At 44.3% G+C, this 20,947-nt stretch overlaps 1 protein-coding gene across 4 annotated transcripts in view; it reads right to left on the reverse strand.

Annotated features, from left to right (window-relative positions):
- Positions 1-20,947, reverse strand: part of CDK15 (cyclin dependent kinase 15) — a 438,173-nt gene that overhangs the window by 19,549 nt on the left and 397,677 nt on the right. For 3 of the 4 annotated variants that reach the window (XM_073633297.1, XM_073633299.1, XM_073633298.1), the window contains one exon: positions 18,211-18,350. In XM_073633297.1, coding sequence (XP_073489398.1) covers positions 18,211-18,350 — 140 coding nt within the window. Of the gene's footprint in view, positions 1-18,210; positions 18,351-20,947 lie in introns of those variants that run through there. The other variant, XM_073633300.1, reaches the window with a different exon arrangement.

The following is a 20,947-nucleotide window of genomic DNA, read 5'->3' on the forward strand; positions in this document are numbered from 1 at the left end:
CGCGAGAAACGTATTGCCGACAGAGGATCGTGGCATGTGTAAAGCAACAATGCTTCAAGGAGCGCAAAGTCGCTGCTTTTGGGAGAGTCAGCAAAGTACAGCTGGAAGAGTGCCATCTCCCTTAGCAACAAGGGATCGGGTGTTAACCGGAAGGAGGAGATACAGTGGAGATGTGGAGCGGCATCCCATTAAAGATATGTGTAAAAATGTACCATGCCTGGAATGTGGTCAACTGGGGCATGAAATTTTTTCTTGTCCCAGGTTATGGAACATGCCTGGAGATGTGGTTACTGGGCAGAAGTCTTTGTCTGCAAGCCCAGATTTTTGTGCAAACCTATTTTCAGTCACCTCTGGCAACAGTGAGGAAGTACCTGTTGTGCCTGCAGGGGGTGCTAAGGAGTCAGAAGTGGCTGCTGCAGTTTCATCCCATGGCCACCAGGGAGAGTTAGTCAGTAAAAGTGCGATAAAGGATAGACAACGTACTCAAATGAAGCCAGAGTTACCTGCTACAGATTATGGTAAGACTGTTGCAGTTTGCGGGACTGATCCCAGTGAAGTGGGAGTATATCCGGCTGGGAGATCAGCAGAAGTGGTAAAAATGGACTTGCTGCAGTTTGCTACCCCGAGTAGTGGGGAGACACAGGTTGAAGCTCAACCTGCAGCAAGGTTAAGAACTCAAAAAGACTGGACTCTGTATGTACCTGGTGTAATCCACCAGAGTGCTGGAAGTGGTAACCTAGGGGTGACCAATACAGTTTGTGTGCCAGGTTCCCTAGTGACAGGTGCTACAGAGATGCCCAGGGAAACCTCCCAGGAGCCCGCAGTGGTGAGGCACATGGTTTCCCAGGACAACTGTGGAGCCGCCCTAGTGGGCAAAAGAATGCCTTTGGAGAGGAAGGGTGGTGTGCTGAGCATTACACGGGGTGCTGTGTGTTCTGACCAAAAACAGCCTGTTAAAGCTTATAACACTGCTATGTCTATGGCTGATGATACATGTACTTATTGTGATGTATTCAAAAGTAATGATGATGTTGAAAAGTGTATTACTGACAATGTTGATGGTTTGGTGTCTCCCATGGTAACCACAGGTAGTGCAGCAGAGTTGTCCCAGGAAATCTCAGGAGGACTCCCAGTGTTGGAGCCGGCGGGGCTCCAGGACAGCTCTGATACTGCTCAGGTGGAAAACAATGGGAAAATAGCTCAAATGAGGGAGTATGTATTATCACAATCTGATGTGGTTGACAGTGACTGGTGCAGATTGTCTGCTGCTAAACCACTCTGTCCACCTGTGTCTCCATGGGCAGAGGGAGCAGTACTACAGAGTGCTGATGACTGGAGCACAGACAGGATAGACTGGGATAGTCTCGCCATTAAGGTGATAGCGTGGTGGAAAGAAATTTCTGAAGGTAATAGTAAGCTGGACACTATTGCTGCTGTGACAAATGGAGAGGCTGCAAAGCCAGTAGACACAGGTGCGTTGGCTGTTGCAGAACTTAACCCCCTCCAGGCGGAAGGATCGGAAAAGGGCGCATATATAGCAGAAGTTTTGTCCACAGCAAAAGAGATGAGTCATGTTGAGTGCCAGGATGATGGGATAATGGATAGGGACTTGGAAGGGCTCAGTGTTGCTGAAAATGAGACAATGAGTGTGACACATGCATTTAGCGGTGCTCATTGGGAGCCGCAAGTTTTGTCAGTGGCCTCTGAGGTGGAGGTCTCTTTGAGTGTCTCAGCCTCTCAAGCCTTAGCAAATGAGCCCCTCCACGTCGTTAGTAAGGGAAAAGTCCCTAGAGTTCTGTGTTTAGATGTGGCATGTCTAGAAATAACTGAGATGTTGTTGGAATTGGTGAAAATCTTTCCGCTGTATACCTGCATGTATCCACCGCAGATGGGCGACCTGGTACTGCGTAGTACCAATCAGTGGAGACACGTGGTACAGGCGATGTTAAGCAATGTTGATAAAAATTGGTTACTGCAATGTTGGTTACTTTTGCAGAAAGTGGTCTCGCAGTTCTCTGCGAGAATGCTTCCAGCGACAGTTATGTGCGGAAGGCGTTCAGGGGAACTGCTAAAGGAATCAGAAATGATAGACATAGTAGAAGTCTCTCCGTATGCTGGTGTGATGAGGTGCATTCCTGCTGGTGCGATCCGAGGTGCAGCTGAGCAGTGGTTGGTACATGGCGCGTGTGCTGTCTCACCCGCTAGACCTCGTGAAAGGGAAGGGCCCGGAAAAGACGCAGCAGTAGTGGGAATTCAATCCATCACTCGCAGGGAGGTGCAGTTTGAGGTACCCGGAGACACTTTGACAGGAAATGGCAGTGTTGGTAACTGTAATGAAAAAGTGTATGAGAAGCACTGTAGAGCACTGTCGGACAACTCAGAGGTATTGGTTGAGGTACCAATGGACACAGAAATGGTTAAAGAGATTGGTGTGGAAAAATGTGCATTGGTAGGACAGTCGCTATTGGAGTGTTGGACAACAGGGAGCGATGTGAAACTGCGGGAATGTCCCATAGGGAGTAACTGCTTGCCTGTAGATGGTCCCTCCCTAGACCCTGTTCTAGCAAACCAGGTGACAAGAGGTCTTGATGATGATGATGATGATGATGATGATGATGATGATGATGATAATATTGAATTAAATAACCCCTTGTGGAACATTGCTATCGAGGTTAAACAGAAGTATGTGGTGTTGATCTCAGATGATTTGGTTGCCAAGGGTAACCACACAGGGGTTAGTGAACCTGATAAACAGATGTTGTTGGTTAGTGTTGCGTCAGGTAGTGAGAGGGGTCAGTCCCTGACAGATTTCATGGAAATGGGTCCCCAACAGTCCCAGGAGAGTAGGTCTGTGGGAGGGAAAAGGAGGATCCCGTGGCCAGAAGGTGGAAGGGATAGAGAGATTAGTGGGAGCCCATGGTTCAAGGTGAAGTGCTGGTGGAAACATACCCGGAAAAAGAAATGGGCCTACGCAGCGAATGGCTGGCACAGAGGTGTCCCATTCTTAGTGACTGGTTTATGTGTTCCTCCCTCCGGTGCGAAACAAGGGGGGAGTATAGGGAAATGTAGGACCCTGTTAAGATCCAGGGTGGGACGTACCTGGAAGCGCACCCGGAAAAAAGGTTGGGCCTATGTGGCTGACAGCCAGCACAGAGGTGTCCCAACCATGACGGGTGCTGGTGTTCCTCCCTCCGGATCGAAACAAAGGGGGGGGATATGTAATAGTCCCTGTCACTGGGAAAAGGGATGGGATCTCTAACCTTGTGTCCATGTCTTATGGAGAGCCAGCAGGTTGTGTGCCCAGGTGCACACAGCCCATATAACGAGGGGCTAGTGAGAGCAGAGGGTGGAGGAAGGTGGAGTGTGTGTAGCTTGTTGCTACTGCTGTGTGAAGACAGACCTGTGTCTGGAGAGTGGTCTGCCCTGCGGGAGTCTGCAGCCTATGTAAAGGGGATTCTTTGCCCAGGGACTGGGAAAGGCTGGCCAGCCTTGAGAGTCGGGGAGACTGAGGAAGCCAGTGAGTCCAGGGGGCTGTAAAGAATTGGCAAATCTGTTGAGAGCAAGCAGAGGAACTGCTGACAAGAGAGCCAGGTGGCTTGGTATGTTTTCCTTATTTTTGGAGTGCTTAATGAAGTTAAACCCCTGCGTGGGAATCCTGAATGGACCTTTTTGCTTTTGTTTTTCGGTTTAATAAACGTGGGCTACCAGGCCCTTAACTATAATGCCTGTCTGATGTGGACTCACTGCACTAAAAACGCATTTATCGCTTGAGCTAAATACCCCAAACATTACAATATATATATATATATATTGGAGTCCTAACAACCGATGACATCATCAGTTACTAAGGAGGATGTCTGTTGCCTCCACAGTATCCTTGTTTGACTCTTCTGTGCCCCTCTCCCTCAGCACTTGGGTGACATTGGCTGACTGATGGAGGGAAATTGAGGGAGAAGAGAAACATTGGAATACTAGTCAGAATCAGAGTGCAAAAGTGTATTTGCTTTGGGAGAATAAATCACCTCCAACGTTCAGTGTCCTACATGTGGATGTTGCTGCAATATGTAATACTATTAGAATTTTTTTTTTTACATTTTAGAATGGAGTGCCTTGAGACTGCCAATAATTTTAAAGGGTGCCTTGAGATTGTCTATAGTTTTAAAGTGTGCCTCAACTAAAAAAAGGTTGAGAAACACTGGTGTAGAGGACAGAACAGGCTGTGGAGTCTCATGCCTGCTTTTCTCCCCTCTCCATGTGCTGTACTATGATTGGAGAGGGCTCTGTGTGTCCTTCCCCCTCGCTCCTGCCCCCTCAATCCTAGCAGCAACTTTCAAACAATCCGTGGAAGAGAGGATTTACTATGCAGCTGCTCTGGATTCGGGGAAATGTAGTCCTTAAAGGGGCACAGTGCAATGCAAGTGAATGAAAATGAATGGCTGAAAAACTACAACACTCAGGGGAGGAGACATGACTTTTCCTAGGCACTTCTAGAGAAATCAAGGTCTTAGTCAGGAGGAAGCCAATCAGTAAGGACGAGTGCCAGAGTTTCTTGCAGTCTGGGGACCAGAGGGTACAGACCCGCCAGTGAGGTGTCTGTGTCTGTGCCTGAACAGACGCAGACCTGTTGCTAATATCTAAGCATAGCACCAGTGAGACTAAGCCACTAAGAGATCACTTGCTGAGCTGGGACCGGAGCTGGAAGGACCCCTTGTTGTGAGTGTCTACAGCAAGGGTGAACTAGTGGTGACCAGAGCTGGGAGACAGAGCCCTGTGAGGGAAGACTGAGTCACTGGGTCCATTGTATCTAAGGACAACAGACTGCCATGTGATCTGGACCGGATTCCTGTGTACCAGGATGGGTGGGCTGAACCATCTGTGCATAACTGAACACTGACACAGTTACTGCAATAGAGACTTCTCCTTATTTAGCAGCCCGTCTGCTATCCATTTCACACTCTTAAAGCGATAGCTACACATGCACTACCTTACAGAGGGGCCACCACAATAGCCGGTTAGCGTTAACAATTAGGCGCCAGGTACTTTGCAATCACCTTCAGAGGCACCCCTTTGTCAGGAACGCATACATCCACCGACTATTGGGGCAGTATGTGTAGTGTGCACACGTGGACCTCCATTTTGCATTAGTTGATGCTAATACTTTTAACCCTGTTACAATTTGGTTTAGCAACACCAGTTGATTGTCATCTTGTGATTCAGTGCTCACATCATGTAGTGCAGCATCTGTAAACCTGTTTGATTGTCTGTTTATCAGTTCATGCATTGTTTAACTGCATTGCCATAATACATCCATTTACTCTACCATCCAGTGGCCTATTTTCTGTGCATTATTATATTAACTTTTAAATTACACAGGTGTGTCAGCGGGGTCCAAGCAGATTAAAGAGTTGTGGCAGAACAGAGAACCCATCAAATCCAGCAGCTCCTGTGGGGGTAAGCACTACAGGCTTACTGTTTTCCTAGAGGTTTTAACACAGAAGTTGGAAATGTCACTAGGATCTCATTTACACCTGAGTGTTTTGTAGCTTGAAGCCTGAAGCTACAAAATGCTGAAGCTGCACAAATATTCACAGTAAGTTCCAAAGACCACAGACCTTCCAATGTGACATGTGAATATTTGTGCAGCTTCAGTCACATCCTCAGAGTCCAGAGCACAGGTAGAGTCTTGACACCCTTAGCTTATGGGAAGTCGATGAGTGGGCGAATCTGCTGGGAATGGTGCCTAAAACGAGATGATTTGTGACGCTATCTGAGGAAATTGGAGACCCATACCGATATTTCCCATAGAGCCCAGGAGTGGCTCATAAGCCTGTTTTGACATAGTTTAATTACTGTGTCACACGCTTCAAGGTGAGCGCATATGCTTTTGGGGGTCACTGGAGAGCACTAAGGCATGCTATATTGTTGTGCACTTTTCGGATGAGCAGGATGGATGGATATCACTGATTATGGACACTTCTTTTTGTGCACTTTATATTTAATTCTTGTTGAACCTTATGGACTTTTTTTCACTTTATTTAAGGAGTGATTGCATTTTCATTCCTGGGTTAACACTTGGATTTTGAAATATTTATGCACTTTGCACTTTTTATATTCATTTTTTGAGCACTAAGAGCCCTTGCACACTGGGGCGGGGGGCAGCGTCGGCGGTAAAACGCCGCTATTATTAGCGGCGTTTTACCGTCGGTATGCGGCCGCTAGCGGGGCGGTTTTACCCCCCGCTAGCGGCCGAGAAAGGGTTAAATACCAGCGCAAAGCGCCTCTGCAGAGGCGCATTGCCGGCAGTATAGCCGCGCCGTCCCATTGATTTCAATGGGCAGGAGCGGTAAAGGACGGTAAAGGAGCGGTATACACACTGCTCCTTCACCGCTCCGAAGATGCTGCTGGCAGGACTTTTTTTACCGTCCTGCCAGCACATCGCTCCAGTGTGCAAGCCCTCGGGGCTTTCACACTGGGATGACAGCAGCGGCACTTTCGGGGCGGTTTGCAGGCGCTATTATTAGCGCAATAGCGCCTGCAAACCGCCCCAGTGTGCAAGGGCTCTTATTGTTAATTTTTACTCTTTGATATTTGTATTTTTAGCGCAGACACATTTATTTATTTTTTAGTACTAATATTTACTCCTGCTCCTTTAAGAAAAAGTTGGTAAAAACGGATTCAACTAACCCTGATTTAGGCTGGTGTCCCATGGATGTCTGCTATAATCATTTATGCTGTACATACTCTCTTTGTCATAACCCTGATGGCAACGTCTTTTGTACTGCAAGTTCACTTTGAATATGGGTACCTTTAGGGATAAGCACAGTTTTGCTGACAGCGCTGAGCCACATCCTGAAAACAACTCAGTGTAACTCCCTACTTCTGTACAGCAGACGTCCTTCTTCACCTTGCCCTACCTATATGCTGCTGGTACAGTGCAGTGTTAACACCAGCTCCATACATCACAAAAGGGTGGCACAGTGGCAGGGTCTTGCTGGGAAGGTTTATAGCATGTAAAACCCATTCCTCTCTTCCACACATCTGTGTATAGAGCCCTGTCCCATTGGACGTTCGAGAACCAGAGCCATTATATCTAATATATACAGGGCCTGGACAAGGGGTGGGCAGAAGGAGAAATTTGTGTTTAGGGGATTGGGGAAAAAGATTTGTGCTAAAAAGGGGGGATATGGTGGAGGGGGGAGGTAATCTGCTAGGAGGGGAATTTTTTTTGGGGGGTGGGGGGGATTTGTGCTAGGAGGAGGGAAGAATTTGTGCTGATAGGGGAAATTTGAGGAGTAGAAAAGATTTTTGCTAGGAGGGGTGAGCAACTTGTTTAACCACTTCAATACCAGGCACTTAGACACCTTCCCGCCCAGACCAATTTTCAGCTTTCAGCGCTGTCGCAATTTGAATGACAATTGCGCGGTCATGATACACTGTACCCAAACAATCCCCACAAATAGAGCTTTCTTTTGGTGGTATTTGATCACCTCTGCGATTTTTATTTTTTGCGCAACAAATAAAAAAAGACAGAAAATTTTGAAAAAAAACACGTTTTTCTTTGTTTCTGTTAAAAATTTTTGTAAATAAGTACATTTTCTTCTCCAATGACGGGCACTGATATGGCTGCACTGACGGGCACTGATACGGCGGCACTGATGGGCACCAATGAGGTGGCACTGACAGGCACTGATGATGGGCACTGATAGGCGGCACTGATAGGTGGCACTGATAGGTGGCACTGGTATGTGGCACTGATGGGCACTCATAGGTGGCACCAATGGGCACTCGTAGGTGGCATTGATGGGTACTTATGGGTGGCACTGATGGGTACTTATGGGTGGCACTGATAGGCACAGATGGGCACTGACAGGTGGCACTGATGGACACTGATGGGTGGCACTGATGACACTGTTTGGTGGCACTGATGCCCCTAAGGGTGGCATTGCTGGGCATCACTGCAATATACTGGTGCCAATCAGTGCCCATTTGTGGGCACTGATTGGCACAGATTGGGCACATTGGGCACATGTGGATGGCCATGGGGTACATACCTGGCCATCCACATGTTGCCCCTCTCCCTGGTGGTCTAGTGGTGATCCCTGGTGGTCCAGTGTGGTGATCTGAGGGGGGGCTGCGCTGATAAACAATCAGTGCAGACCCCCCCTGTCAGGAGAGCCGCCAATCGGCTCTCCTCTACTCGCGCCTGTCAGACGCGAGTGAGTTAAAGCCGATCAACGGCTCTTCCTATTGACATCGTGATCAGCCGTGATTGGACACAGCTGATCAAGATCGGTGTAGCGCTATGTCAGACTGACACACCGCTCCACCGATCGCCGCGGGCGCACGGCGGCATGTTATCCTGCTGGACATCATGTGACACCCAGTCAGGATAACGGAACCACCGCGCGGCCGTCATCTGCTATGGGCCGGGCGGAAGTGGTTAAACTTGTAGTTAAGTCTCTGGCCTTGTCCAGTCTAATGAGAACTTTCAAAGCCAAAGATAGCTGACATCCTTCTGTATGTATTAGAACAAGGGGGTTGGTTGGGACTTTATATACAGCACAGCTAAGAACTTAAAGATATGCAATCACATGTTAGTGGATTTCGAAGAAATATACATAGAGTAAAAAGAATAACATGATAGAAAAAAGCAGCACCTTAACAATATATTATACATAATGATAACATGATTCACAATCAATATAATAGTAATAAATACTTTAGTATATAGTAATAAAATTGTTACAATTCATAATGCACATAATTATGTCAATGGTGATAATGATTGATGATGAAATTCATATTATTGAATCTCAAAATCACATGATTGTGTTGATGTAGCATAAGGCTGGGGCTCTACGCATTTCATGGAGATGTCCACTCATCAGGAGTTACATTGGGATAAATCTATAATAGAACAAAGGATTGCAGAATGAACAGATGTTTAACACAAGGGAAAAATAAGACAGAGGAGGGATGGAGTATTCTCAAGCACTCTTACCTACATATGAATTGGATATATAATTTAATAATGTTCACGACTGGAGGTGCCGTGCAAAGCAGACATCCCATGGGAGCTGAGGCCACTAGTCCATGGCCGCACTGAGGCCCAAAGAAGTGATATAAGAAACATCAGTGGTGGTGTAGTCCCTAATTAACATCTAGGTATTGGTACAGAATGTGTGACAGTTCCAGTGGGTATGCTGTGAAAAAGAACATTGTGTAAATATATATGTGTGTATATATATATATATATATATATATATATATATATATATATATATATATATATATATATATAGCACTAACTCACGGTGGAGCTGCTGGTTTAAGCGGGTCTGTTACCTTCACCTTGGTTTCACCGGCACCGGGTCTAGGGGTTCCGTTGAGTTTACTTCTGGACGACACACGCACCAACACTGGAGTGCGTTTTCAATGCTTTATTGAACAAACAAACTTTAGGAAGTAGCAGGAAAGAGGCGCAAAACGAAACTTTCGGGAGAAACTCAAATATCTTCTTATAGAATCTTAGCGACAAATGTCCTGATAGAATTCAGATAATTAGGTGGAATGCGCTCCCCTTGTGGGACACACTCCTTGCTCGTCTGGATAGGCTTCTCTCACCGGTCTAGCAGCCAGTACGCAGCACGAATCAAAAGTCTCTGCCACAGACTCATTTGGGGGGTAAATCCATACGATCCTCTGCCACAGGACAAGCCTCTGGACCCACCCCTGCGCCGCAGCATCGTGGGCCTCCTGATCGGAGGACCACGAGGTAGCTCCTTAACGCATACCTGTCGGCCAGGAGGGCCAGCAGGTGGCTGTAAAAAAAAACCCTAGAACATGGCGTCTGTCCCATAAATACCCTCTTCCCAGAAAGCAACTCGGAGGACCACCTCCACCGAGCTTGTCTCCTAGACAGAGGAGCATCTATACACTTCGACACGTTGCCTTTCCAACACTGACCAGTGGTAACAGCGACACCCACCAGTCAGCTTGGAAGCACACACAACGTCAGCCAAGCTGGAACAGAGGCAAACTTCTAACCTTCCTAACACACAATTTACTAAATTTACCTAACCTGCAGTAGATTGTAAATCTACTACCGCTACATATATATATATATATATATATATATATATATATATATATATATATATATATATAAATGCACAAGGGCAGGTTTTGAGCGCCAATTGCCGAGTGACACTAGGTACCTAAGCACTGATGCCGCCTCCCCCCTGATTATGCAGCTTGACATTGGTGGCATACCGTGGCTGCCTGAGGCTACTAATACTGCAGGAAGGTGGAGAAAAAACTCTATTCACCCCGAGACCCCAACACACTGGCTGTCATTATTTTCTTTCTGAGCTTTAAGGTAAGATTCCATTGGTTTGTGTTTCACTCACTGGGTCCACTCGTTAATTCCCCACGTTCACACCCCTCCTTGTTTGGGTATGTGGGATGATTTTTTTAGTTTTGTTTACCTTTCACCTGGCTTTTTGACTCTAATATATGTCCCTTCAGGTAGTAGTTCTTAATCTGCCCTTGTGCAGTTCTATATATATATATATATATATATATATATATATATATACACACACACATATATATTTACACAATGTTCTTTTCATCTGTTACATCTGTTCATTCTGCAATCCTTTGTTCTATTACAGATTTATCCCAATGTAACTGCTCCTGATGAGTGGACATCTCCACGAAATGCGTAGAGCCCCAGTCTTATGCTACACAACTCAATCATGTGATTTTGAGATTCAATAATAAGAATTTTATCATCAATCATTATCACCCTTAACATAATTATGTGCATTATGAACTGGAAACATTTTTTACTACATACTAATGTATTTATTACTATTATATTGATTGTAAATCATGTTATCATTATGTATATTGTTAAGGTGCTACTTTTTTCTTTCATGCTATCCTTTTTATTCAATGTATACTTTGAAATCCACCATGTTATTGCATATCTTTATCTTCTTAGCTGTGCTTCATATAAAGTCCCAACAACCCCCTTGTTCTAATATATATAATAGGGATGGAGGCAGATGAACCTACCCATTCATTGCCTCACTTAAAGTCCCAACCCCCCTTTCTCCCCCCTTCTTGCAATCCTTCTGTATGTGGTGGGTTGTGAGGCGTAGTGGGTGCAAGGTGGACAAAGGTATTGGGCGCCAGACACTTCTTGGATGTAAAAGAGGTTTTTATTTCTCTTAACAGTCCTTTTTGTATTTTTGGGGGAAAGAGGGTTAGGGCCAGGACACCCTTATATAGTTGCTAATTCAATTGGCAGACTCCGAGACTTCAATAAGAGAACAGCAATGCAGGGAAAGGTCCCAGCAAGGTGCCACATCTGCACTTGCAGGAATGCTGTCTCCTATGGTAACAGTCTTTAACAGTTCATAACTCAAACGCAACAGACCTTTCAGCTCCACTACAACTGCCTCTTGTAGTTCTTCAACACTGAGCTCCCGGTCTCTCACTAGATCCTCTGATTCACTGACTCTGAATTCCTTGAGCTCCTCCAAGGTTTGCGGTGGTATCTCCCTTAAGCGTCACCCCTGCTTCTCTGCTGGATCCCTAGCTTGGCACTCCAGATACTTCTCAAGCTTCACCCCTTCTAACTGGCGAGGTCCTTAGTATGACTCACAAGGCTGCTCTGCAAGCGTCTCCTCCGCGTGTTGGGTCCCTGACTTGATCACCGCCTTGATCCCGATTCTCCACCGTGCCCTTTCAGTGTAAATGTGGTTCCAGTACTTGCTTCAGTTACTCACTGTGGTCCCTGGTAAAGATGATTGGTCACTTTGTTGTGACAGCTTCCCCTCTACCTCCGACCACTGACAGGTTCTCTGGCCAGCAGAACCGTCACTTCTGGTTGGACTGCAAGCCTCAATCCCAACCCTGCACTGCTCTCTTTACTTCTGGATAGGCTCTCACACAGCCTAGCAGCCAGATGCACCCAGGATAAGCCCAATATTTGGCCTAGCAGCCTAGGGCGTACGACACACGTCCACCCAGACAACCGTCCAGGTGACACAGAACATACATCACCTGACCTCACCCATTTATATAGGTTCTCCCAGCAGGCCAAGGGATTCAAGATACCCCATATACTCATAACCTGACCTTGGGTTGCCCTTCTCATATCTAGCACAAGCAAGTACCCGGCCACCTAGTGGTAGAAGAAAAAAGTGCAACAAGGCCAAACTTAGGGAGAAATCAATAGATCTCTATCAATCGACCAAGATAACTACTCTTGGCAAGTATATTTGTGAGGAGCTCCCTGACTAAACCCCAGGGTGCTACAAACAGATTTAAGCAGCCCATAGGTGAGTCAGTTTTTTTCACTCAACCGGTGGGTTGAAAAAAAACTAGTGTCCTCCATCCACACACTCAATGAGACTTCCCTGCTGTCAGAATACACTGATCAGTGGTGCCAGCTATAGATGGCAGTGCTGATTGAGTCGGGAAAATTCAACAGGCTAGTTTACAGAAGTTGATCCGTAGATCGCCTTCTGTGCAACCAGCCTGCCCATAGGTGGATCGAAATTCAGTTAAACCCTGCTGAACCAGTCGAATTTCAAGCCATGTATGGCAGGCTTTTCCCTGAACTTACACAGGGTATGGACTCTTTCAAAGCTCTATATGATTAGGCCAATCACAAGGTATTTAGCATTGTCACGTGGGACAGGCAAAGTAAGTCACATGCAGACCCACAACTGAAAGTGCTGAATATGTGTATTCACTTTCAGCAGCCAAACAGAACAGCTCAAGAGTAAAGAAAAGTGGGTATGTCCTGCTGGGGATGAAGGAGGTAAGTCACTCTTTTTCTTTGCTCTCCGTGGGCATTTTAAGCCTAACTTCAGTGAAGTTTCCACATACTGCTCTACATTCCAAATAGGAAATTCTAACCAGAACTGTGTCCTAACAAAGATGATCAAGACTAACTTGTACAAGCTAGGCTAAAGTGTTTACTAAATGACTTTACAAGGAACTTTGATCCTCTAAAAACAATTTTTAATATTTTAAGAAAATGAGAGGAATACCAAAACTAAACACAGATTGCTTAGTTTAAAGGTGGATACCACATTCCTCTGCCTTGCATAACATTGAAAATATGATATTACATAGAAGTCACAGAGATTAGCAGAATTTGACATTTGAAACTGGAAGGAAACCTATGAAGTTTTTGAAATATTTTTGATCTAAATGATGTGCATTGGGACATACTAAAGTCTTTGAATACTTTCAGACATGAAGTAGAGCCCTAACTATTCCTTCGTTCATCTTGCAGACAGCATGTTTATTTAGGCATTAGAAGCGTAACTTTTCCAGATGGGTAAATGGCATGCTCCATTCAACAATGATCCTGCTAGTGAAAGGGCTGAAATCCTACACATTTATAGGACTACATGCACAGTAAAATGACCTGTTTAGGGTTTAAGAGATAACCCAAATAAAGAGTTGGCATGCCAGGAATTTATGGAGTAATTCTTCAAAAGGATTATCAAGGGACTACTGGCCATGTGATTAAGTCATTGCCATGTGTTCTTTGGGGTATTTTTTTTCCCCTCATTTTTTCGTACCAGCATGATTATGAAGTAATGCTTTTCTTTCCTTTAAAAAAAAAACAATCTTTCTCTGGTAACATGCGTTTTAATTACAAGTGTGGGTTTTTTTACTTACAAGCCATGCTTTAATTCTGTAATCACTACCTCAGGAGGCGTTCTGGTGTTTTCAGGACTATAAAGTTTGTCTAAAGCTGGCCAAAGACGTGTATTTTTTTTTCCCCGCTCAGCTAGCGGAATTAACAAAAAAAACAAGAAAACAGATTCCTCCATCTTTACAAAGTAGATGGAGAAATTTCCAAATTTACCCTCCCATGACATTGTATTCTCACAGGGATACCTAGCGCTGTCAGAATATAGTGATCAGCAGCTGCAGCCTATTAATCGACAACATTTTACCAACTTGTTAGTTTGACAGAAGTTAGTCTGACAACCACGGGAACGGTCTGTAAACCCACACATACACTAACTGTAGGAAACTGTAGACATACATACAGTATATTTTTTAATTAGAAGCCTCACAATGATTACAAATTGTGTAAAGGCTCCTGATGTATGTTAGCAATGATGGTAGTATGGTAGTGTTGGGCGAACGGTTTCGGCCCAAACTCATGTTTAGGCTGAACCGTTCGCCTAACACTACCATACTACCATACATAACATTGGCTGTTCGGCCCCGTTCGTACAACATCCCAATTTGCAACATCCTGCAATGCACTGGCTACATCACCCGGTGGCATCGCCCCCTTTGTGACATCATCGACCCAGCATTCACCAGTCCGTGAAATCAGAAGGGGGCGGTGCTACCCGGTGATGTAGCCAGGTGGCCCCGCCCCTTACCTATACAATAAATGTCAAACGGCAGAGCCTACAGTAGGCAGCCATTCTTCATGTCAGCCGGAGTGTTTTTATTTTTTTTATTTTTCAGGTGTGGCGTGCGGCGTGATTGATGATTTACATAGTTACATAGTAGGTAAGGTTGGAATAAGACAATAGTTCATCCAGTTCAACCTGTGTAGGTGTACTTGTGTCAGTGTCTATAATTATTTCCCATATCCCTGTACGTTGTGCTCTTTAAGATGCACATCCAAGAGTCTTTTCAAAATATCCATACTCCCCGCTGCCACCATCGATTGTGGAAGAGAGTTCCACATCCTTATTGCCCTGACAGTGAAAACCCCCCTGTGCAGTTTAAGATTAAACCGCTTCTCCTCCAATTTAATTGTGTGGCTCTGTGTCCTCGTACACTCCCTGAAACTGAATAGTTTTTTTCCTATGCTGGGATCACCATTGAGGTATTTCTAAATCACTATCATGTCCCCTCTTAAGCATTGCTTCTCCAGCGAGAAAAAATTTAGTGCTTGTAGTCGTTCCTCGTAATTGAGGGCGTCCAGTCCCCTTATTAGTTTTGTTGCCCTGCTTTGGACTCTCTCCAGCTACAGGACATCCTTCCTGAGGACTGGTGACCAGAACTGGACAGAGTACTCCAGCTGAGGCCTAACCGGAGTTTTATAAAGTGGCAGGATGATCGTTTCATCAGCAGCAGAGGCGATCGGATCCTGTCCCCTGCTTGGCATGGAGTTGAGTGAGGGGAAGATGGCCCCCACCCGGCTCCATACCATTGCAGGGCAGAAGCGACGTCTAAACTTCACTTCAGCCCATAGCTGGGACATTTTTTTTTTTCAAACGACATTTTTTTTTTTTTTATTGCATTTTAGTGTAAATATGATATCTGAGGTCTTTTTGACCCCAGATCTCATATTTAAGAGGTCCTGTCATGCTTTTGTTCTATTACAAGGGATGTTTACATTCCTTGTAATAGGAATAAAAGTGACACAATTTTTTTTTAAAAGAACTGTGTAAAAATAAAATGTAAAAAGTAACATGAATTAAAAAAAAAATAAATTTAACGCGCCCCATCCCGCTGAGCTCGCGTGCAGAAGCGAACGCATACGTGAGTAGTGTCCGCATATGAAAACGGTTTTCAAACCACACACATGAGGTATCACCGTGATTGTTAGAGTGAGAGCAATAATTCTAGCCCTAGAACTCCTTTGTAACTCAAAACATGCAACCTGTAGAATTTTTTAAATATCGCCTATGGAGATTTTTAAGGGTAAAAGTTTGTCGCCATTCCACGAGTGGGCGCAGTTTTGAAGCATGGCATATTGGGTATCAATTTACTCGGTGTAACATCATCTTTCACAATATAAAAAAAATTGGGCTAACTTTACTGTTGTCTTATTTTTTAATTAAAAAAAGGGTATTTTTTCCCAAAAAAGCGCGCTTGTAAGACCGCTGCGCAAACACGGTGTGACAATATTGCAACGACCGCCATTTTATTCTCTAGGGTGTTAGGGAAAAAAAATTATGTTTGGGGGTTCTAAGTAATTTTCTAGCAATAAAAAATATTTTAACTTTGTTAAAATCCATACCAGACACGAAGGACATGGTATGGACTGGGGGGGGGGGCAAACAGTTTATTCTTAATTTTTTTTTCAATAGCCGGGTGATGACAATTGCAACCGCGAGTAATTTTAAATGAGATTTGACTCGTTTTTTTTTTTTTTCTTTAGAAATGTAATTTTTGCTGCAGCATGTTCTATATGTGCTACAGATGTGCCACTTTACATGCAGACTAAGGGGATACCCAGGCACTATATTTAAAGGAATGTTTCATTTTTAGTGTTGCAATTTAGGCACCATTACAAATCACTGCTCCTGAAAAAAAAATTATTGTTTTTAAAAAAAAAATTTGCATTGATACATGTCCCCCAGGGCAGTACCTAGACCCCTGTTTATGGCCAATTACTTGCATATAAGACTTCAAAATGGGCACTTTTGATTTTTCTGTTTAGCTCCAGTAGACATCAGTGGGGTTCACCGTTCGGGTTAGAACCTTTCCTCTGTTCGGGAGTTCTGCTGCGAACAGGGGGGTGTTCGGCCCATCTCTATAGTATTGACACAACAAGACTAAGGCCCATACATCTATGTATGTGGTAGAGGTGTCTATACTCATCAGATGGCTTCTGCATTTAGAAAAAGCTAAACACAGGAGTGCCAGTGTGTGCCAGTGTAATATAAAAATTTACAATTAAGTTCCCTAATATATAAGTTTTAAAATAGGGACAATGTATCTTTTTAGCATCAAATGTTTTAATTGTCAGCTGAAACCAAAACATCAGTGCAGAACTACCAGGGTCACAAAGGTCACACTTGCGACTAGGCCCTGGTGTTCTGCCACCGTGGGGGAGCCCCAAGCAGTGTTGCGAACCATCCATTACTATAGCTGCAGTTTTAAAAAAACAGCCTGATTTCTGCGCTCTGTAGGAAAAGGGAATCGGTCTGTAAATTTAGGAACTAGTGGATGCAACTGAGCTGAGTGTCTGTGACACTCTCACACAGCCCAGCGATAACACCCCCCCCCCCTCCCCGATGGGAGAGGAGAGAGGAATACAACTTGCTCCTCCTCCTCCCGCCCCTGTTTCCCCTGTGTCTGCCTGGTGGGAAATATGAATGATGCTGCTGCCTGAACCACCAGATATCAGCCTCGGCCCTCGGGTGAGTGAACACTGAGCACTGCGGTACATTTTTCCCCTGCTGGGGCAAATTGGTTCATGCTTTGCTGGGGCTTTTTGTCTTCCTCTGGATCAACTGTGGGTATAGGATTGTGTATATAGGATTGTATGATTTTTAATTTTTTTTTCCCTTTTATTGGTTGAACTAGATGGACTTGTGTCTTTTTTCAACCAGATTAACTATGTAACTGTGATTTCTAAACTCTTCCCATCTCCCTCCTTTCTCTCCCCCCCATCCATCTGCCTCCCCCTCTCTGTTCTTCCAAGAGCTTCACAAACTTGCTTAGTTCCAGTTAGCACTTAGGCAGCCTGTATATTGATCTTTTTTTTTTTTTGTTCAACCATGTGGTTAAATGAAAAAAAAAAAAACACGATCCGATTCTTCCATCTACACATTTAAGGTGGATAGGGGGAATCCTCCCACTGAATCCTCCCACTGAGACAGTGGTGGTACTACCAGGGCTACACTTGGCCCTTCTGCCAACATGGGATTCTCAACCCCTTCTTGCTGTTCTGCCCCTGCTATTGATAGCGTCTCCATTGCACCTGCGGCAGTGCTTTAGGACCCAGTGGCAGTTACTTAATGGAGCTGATGGGCACATGCACTGGAGGACCAGCACTATTGGTTGTAAACAGCTGAGCTTCCCACTGGTCACCTAGCAGTGGTGACACTGCATAGCCTTCTCTTTTGACATGCTGACCGGGATAAGATCCGGGCGATGCTCATCAACCCTGCACTCTGTACACAGCACACTAATGAACCCTGCACTCCCTCTACGTAGTGCACTCCTGAACCTTTCACTCTGTAAAAGCACACTCCTGAACTTAGGGTGCAATCACACCCCTGAACTCTCCATTCCTAAACACCTGGTATGTAACAATGCCCCATTGTTAGTGCAATTTGGCCACAACCACCATTTGATTGGGCAGGACGCCACCCCCCCCCCCATAACCCCATCACACACCCCCCTCTTGGGGTTTCTGTTCCTGCACCTGTTCCATTCTCTGAATAAAAAAGCCCTGCTATGAACTAAACATACCATCAGATAGCTGGTACAGCTGACAAGGCAAAGTACTGAAGAATTTATGAAGCAGCGCATCCTCAGCAGAGATCCTTTCTCGAGGGCAACCTTTCAACATCTTCCATGCAAGATCTTCAGCTCCCATAGTTCTACTCAATCTGAAAAACACAGAAATGCATGTCCATCAAAAGAAACAGATGTTATATATCATGCATTACACAGAAATCTTTCCCCAAAATTTGTAAATGCTACCTCACAATACCATCTGTCCATAACCAACCAAGCACATGCTTCTACCAAGAATAATTTTCTAACACATGAACTGCATGGATCAAACTGCACTTAGAGAGTCTCAACTAATGCCAGCTGTCAGTTCAACTTTCAGCTCAGTGTTTTTGTATGCAATAAACCAGACATAATTTATTTTCATACTTGTCTTCATTAATTCATATAGAAGATAAAAAACATGTTTTTCTTAGAGCCCAGGTTCACACTATTGCGATCACAGATGTCACATGCGATTTGCACCCGCACCTGCGGTGCCGATCACATGCGATGTCTGTGAGATGCGAGTTTAGCCATACAGTTGTATGGCTGAACTCGCATTAGATTCGCACAGAAAAAAGTGCAGGGACTTGTTTTTCCCCGCAGTAGAATCGGATCACATGGGTGTTCTCACCTATGCGATCCGATTCCTGTGCGTGCGTGGGGGTGTCATTAACAATGTAATGACACCCGCAGCAGTTCACAGAAGGCAGTGTGAACTGCCTGCGGGAGAGATGCAATGTGGGAACCAACGCTTTATTGCACTTGTTCCCGCATCGCATCAGTGTGAACCTAGGCTGATTGGCACGATACATAACAAAATTAATGTAATTAATGTAAGTTTTCACAACTTAGGATGCAATAAAAAGATCAATATTTATACATTGAAACATAAATGGCAAGATTTAGGTTTTAATGTAGTCTCAGAGAAATTAGGGGTAATAACATAAGAGCCCTTAGTGTGGCCCATATTGTGACAATGTTGTCATTTTTTGTATGTGTTTTTATTGCGGGGTATTCTGGGGGTGGGGGGGTTTACATTTGTAACTTTAATAAAGCAATTTTTCAATTAGATATTCCGTGATTGATTATCCATTTGCTCCTTTTGGGACATCTCTTTGTTCCAGCACCATCAATTTTTTATGGTAATAACATAAGAGTATGATGTATTATATAAGTACAGAAATAATGTGTGTTGAAGCATGGTAAATTGTTGGTAAGTTGTGGCTTATTCAGTTAGCTAAAACCTGTATCCAAAAAGAAAAAATCTTTTTCTGTAACTGCTTAGCTAGAGTTAAGCTTTAATTTGTTGGTCACTTCTATAAAGTGCATCTAGCTCTACTAGTCCATCTAACATTTTCCACCCCACAGGTTGACAATGCTGCTGTCCAAATGTAGCTGCATTGCTCCTCCAAAAATACAGTGGAGAAGTGTGTGTAGCCACCCTAAGATAAGAAGTGTTTTACTGGCTAATACACCAGGTGAAAAAAAGGGAAAAATTGCCTTAAAAAAACAGAAAACTGGAACAGCTACCACATCTAAGGATCAATAAGCTGCAATATAGTTCATGTTTCTTCTCTGAGTTAGATACATTTTTAGGCCCGTTCATACCAGGACTCACATAGGAACGTGCTGTGCCTTCCCGTGCGATTCACATGAGATCCAGGTGCAGTGAGATTCCAGTCTATTAATTTGAATACGCTGAAATTGCGCTGGACAGAACCAACAGTAGTGCATGGACTACTTTAAAAAAACGCATAGCAACCGGATTGCAAGGTACTACTGTACCATGCAACCCATTGCAGGCAAATGTACTGCATTAGCAAACTGCATTTGGGGTGGCTATAGTCAACATTGACATCCGCTGATCGTAAGTGCAGTGCATTTTGAACGCGGTACAGAAAACACACACAGAAGGCAAATTTCCTGCACTGCGTTCTGGTGTGAACTGACCCTGAGTCATGTTGTTAACACCAGAAAGGCTAAAATCTGTAGCAGGGCAGAACATAAACATTGCAGTCAATTTCCAGTTCTATGGAAATACATGACAGTTTTCTCCATGATATAATTAGCCCTAATGAAATGTATTCTTTACATCTGCTAGATTTTGGATTATGATTGTCAAGTTTACTTCCTAACACTTAGCTACAAGGGTGCAGAATCACAATAATTAGAAAAAAATGAAATGGTATAAGCGTACATATACAAGTGTTCATTTTTAACATAATTTGCAATGGGTCTATTACAGCTTCATTTGTGTGGCACACCCTTAGCTGTGTATGAGATAAACCCAGATCTAAGCTTATCAAGAGCTATCCTGGTATGTGTGACTAAGTAATTGAAAGAATCCATAGGCATTGGAGGGTGGCTGGATTATACCTGCACTTTTTGTTTAAAGGTTGGTGAATAAACATACACACTTGGATCACCCAAGCATGCATGGGTACAGCTATGGAAGCAGGAGGGGATTTTGACCAGCTATCGCAAGTGCTGGTTTATCCATTAATTGATTGACATATCACCCAATGGGTGTCTTCCAAACTGATATTCAACAACATATGTCAGCAGCACTCCGAAAAGCTCAGGAGAGGAGTTTGATTTATCGTAGGTATAAAGTAAGAGCTGCTGCAATGGTCTCTTTATCAGGCAACAAGCAAACAGCTATTGTGCAGATTTAAGGGGGTATTTTGCTGTAATAGGCTGGACAGGC

This window comes from Aquarana catesbeiana, linkage group LG06, assembly GCF_042186555.1.
Source record: "Aquarana catesbeiana isolate 2022-GZ linkage group LG06, ASM4218655v1, whole genome shotgun sequence".
In the NCBI taxonomy this organism is placed as follows: domain Eukaryota; kingdom Metazoa; phylum Chordata; class Amphibia; order Anura; family Ranidae; genus Aquarana; species Aquarana catesbeiana.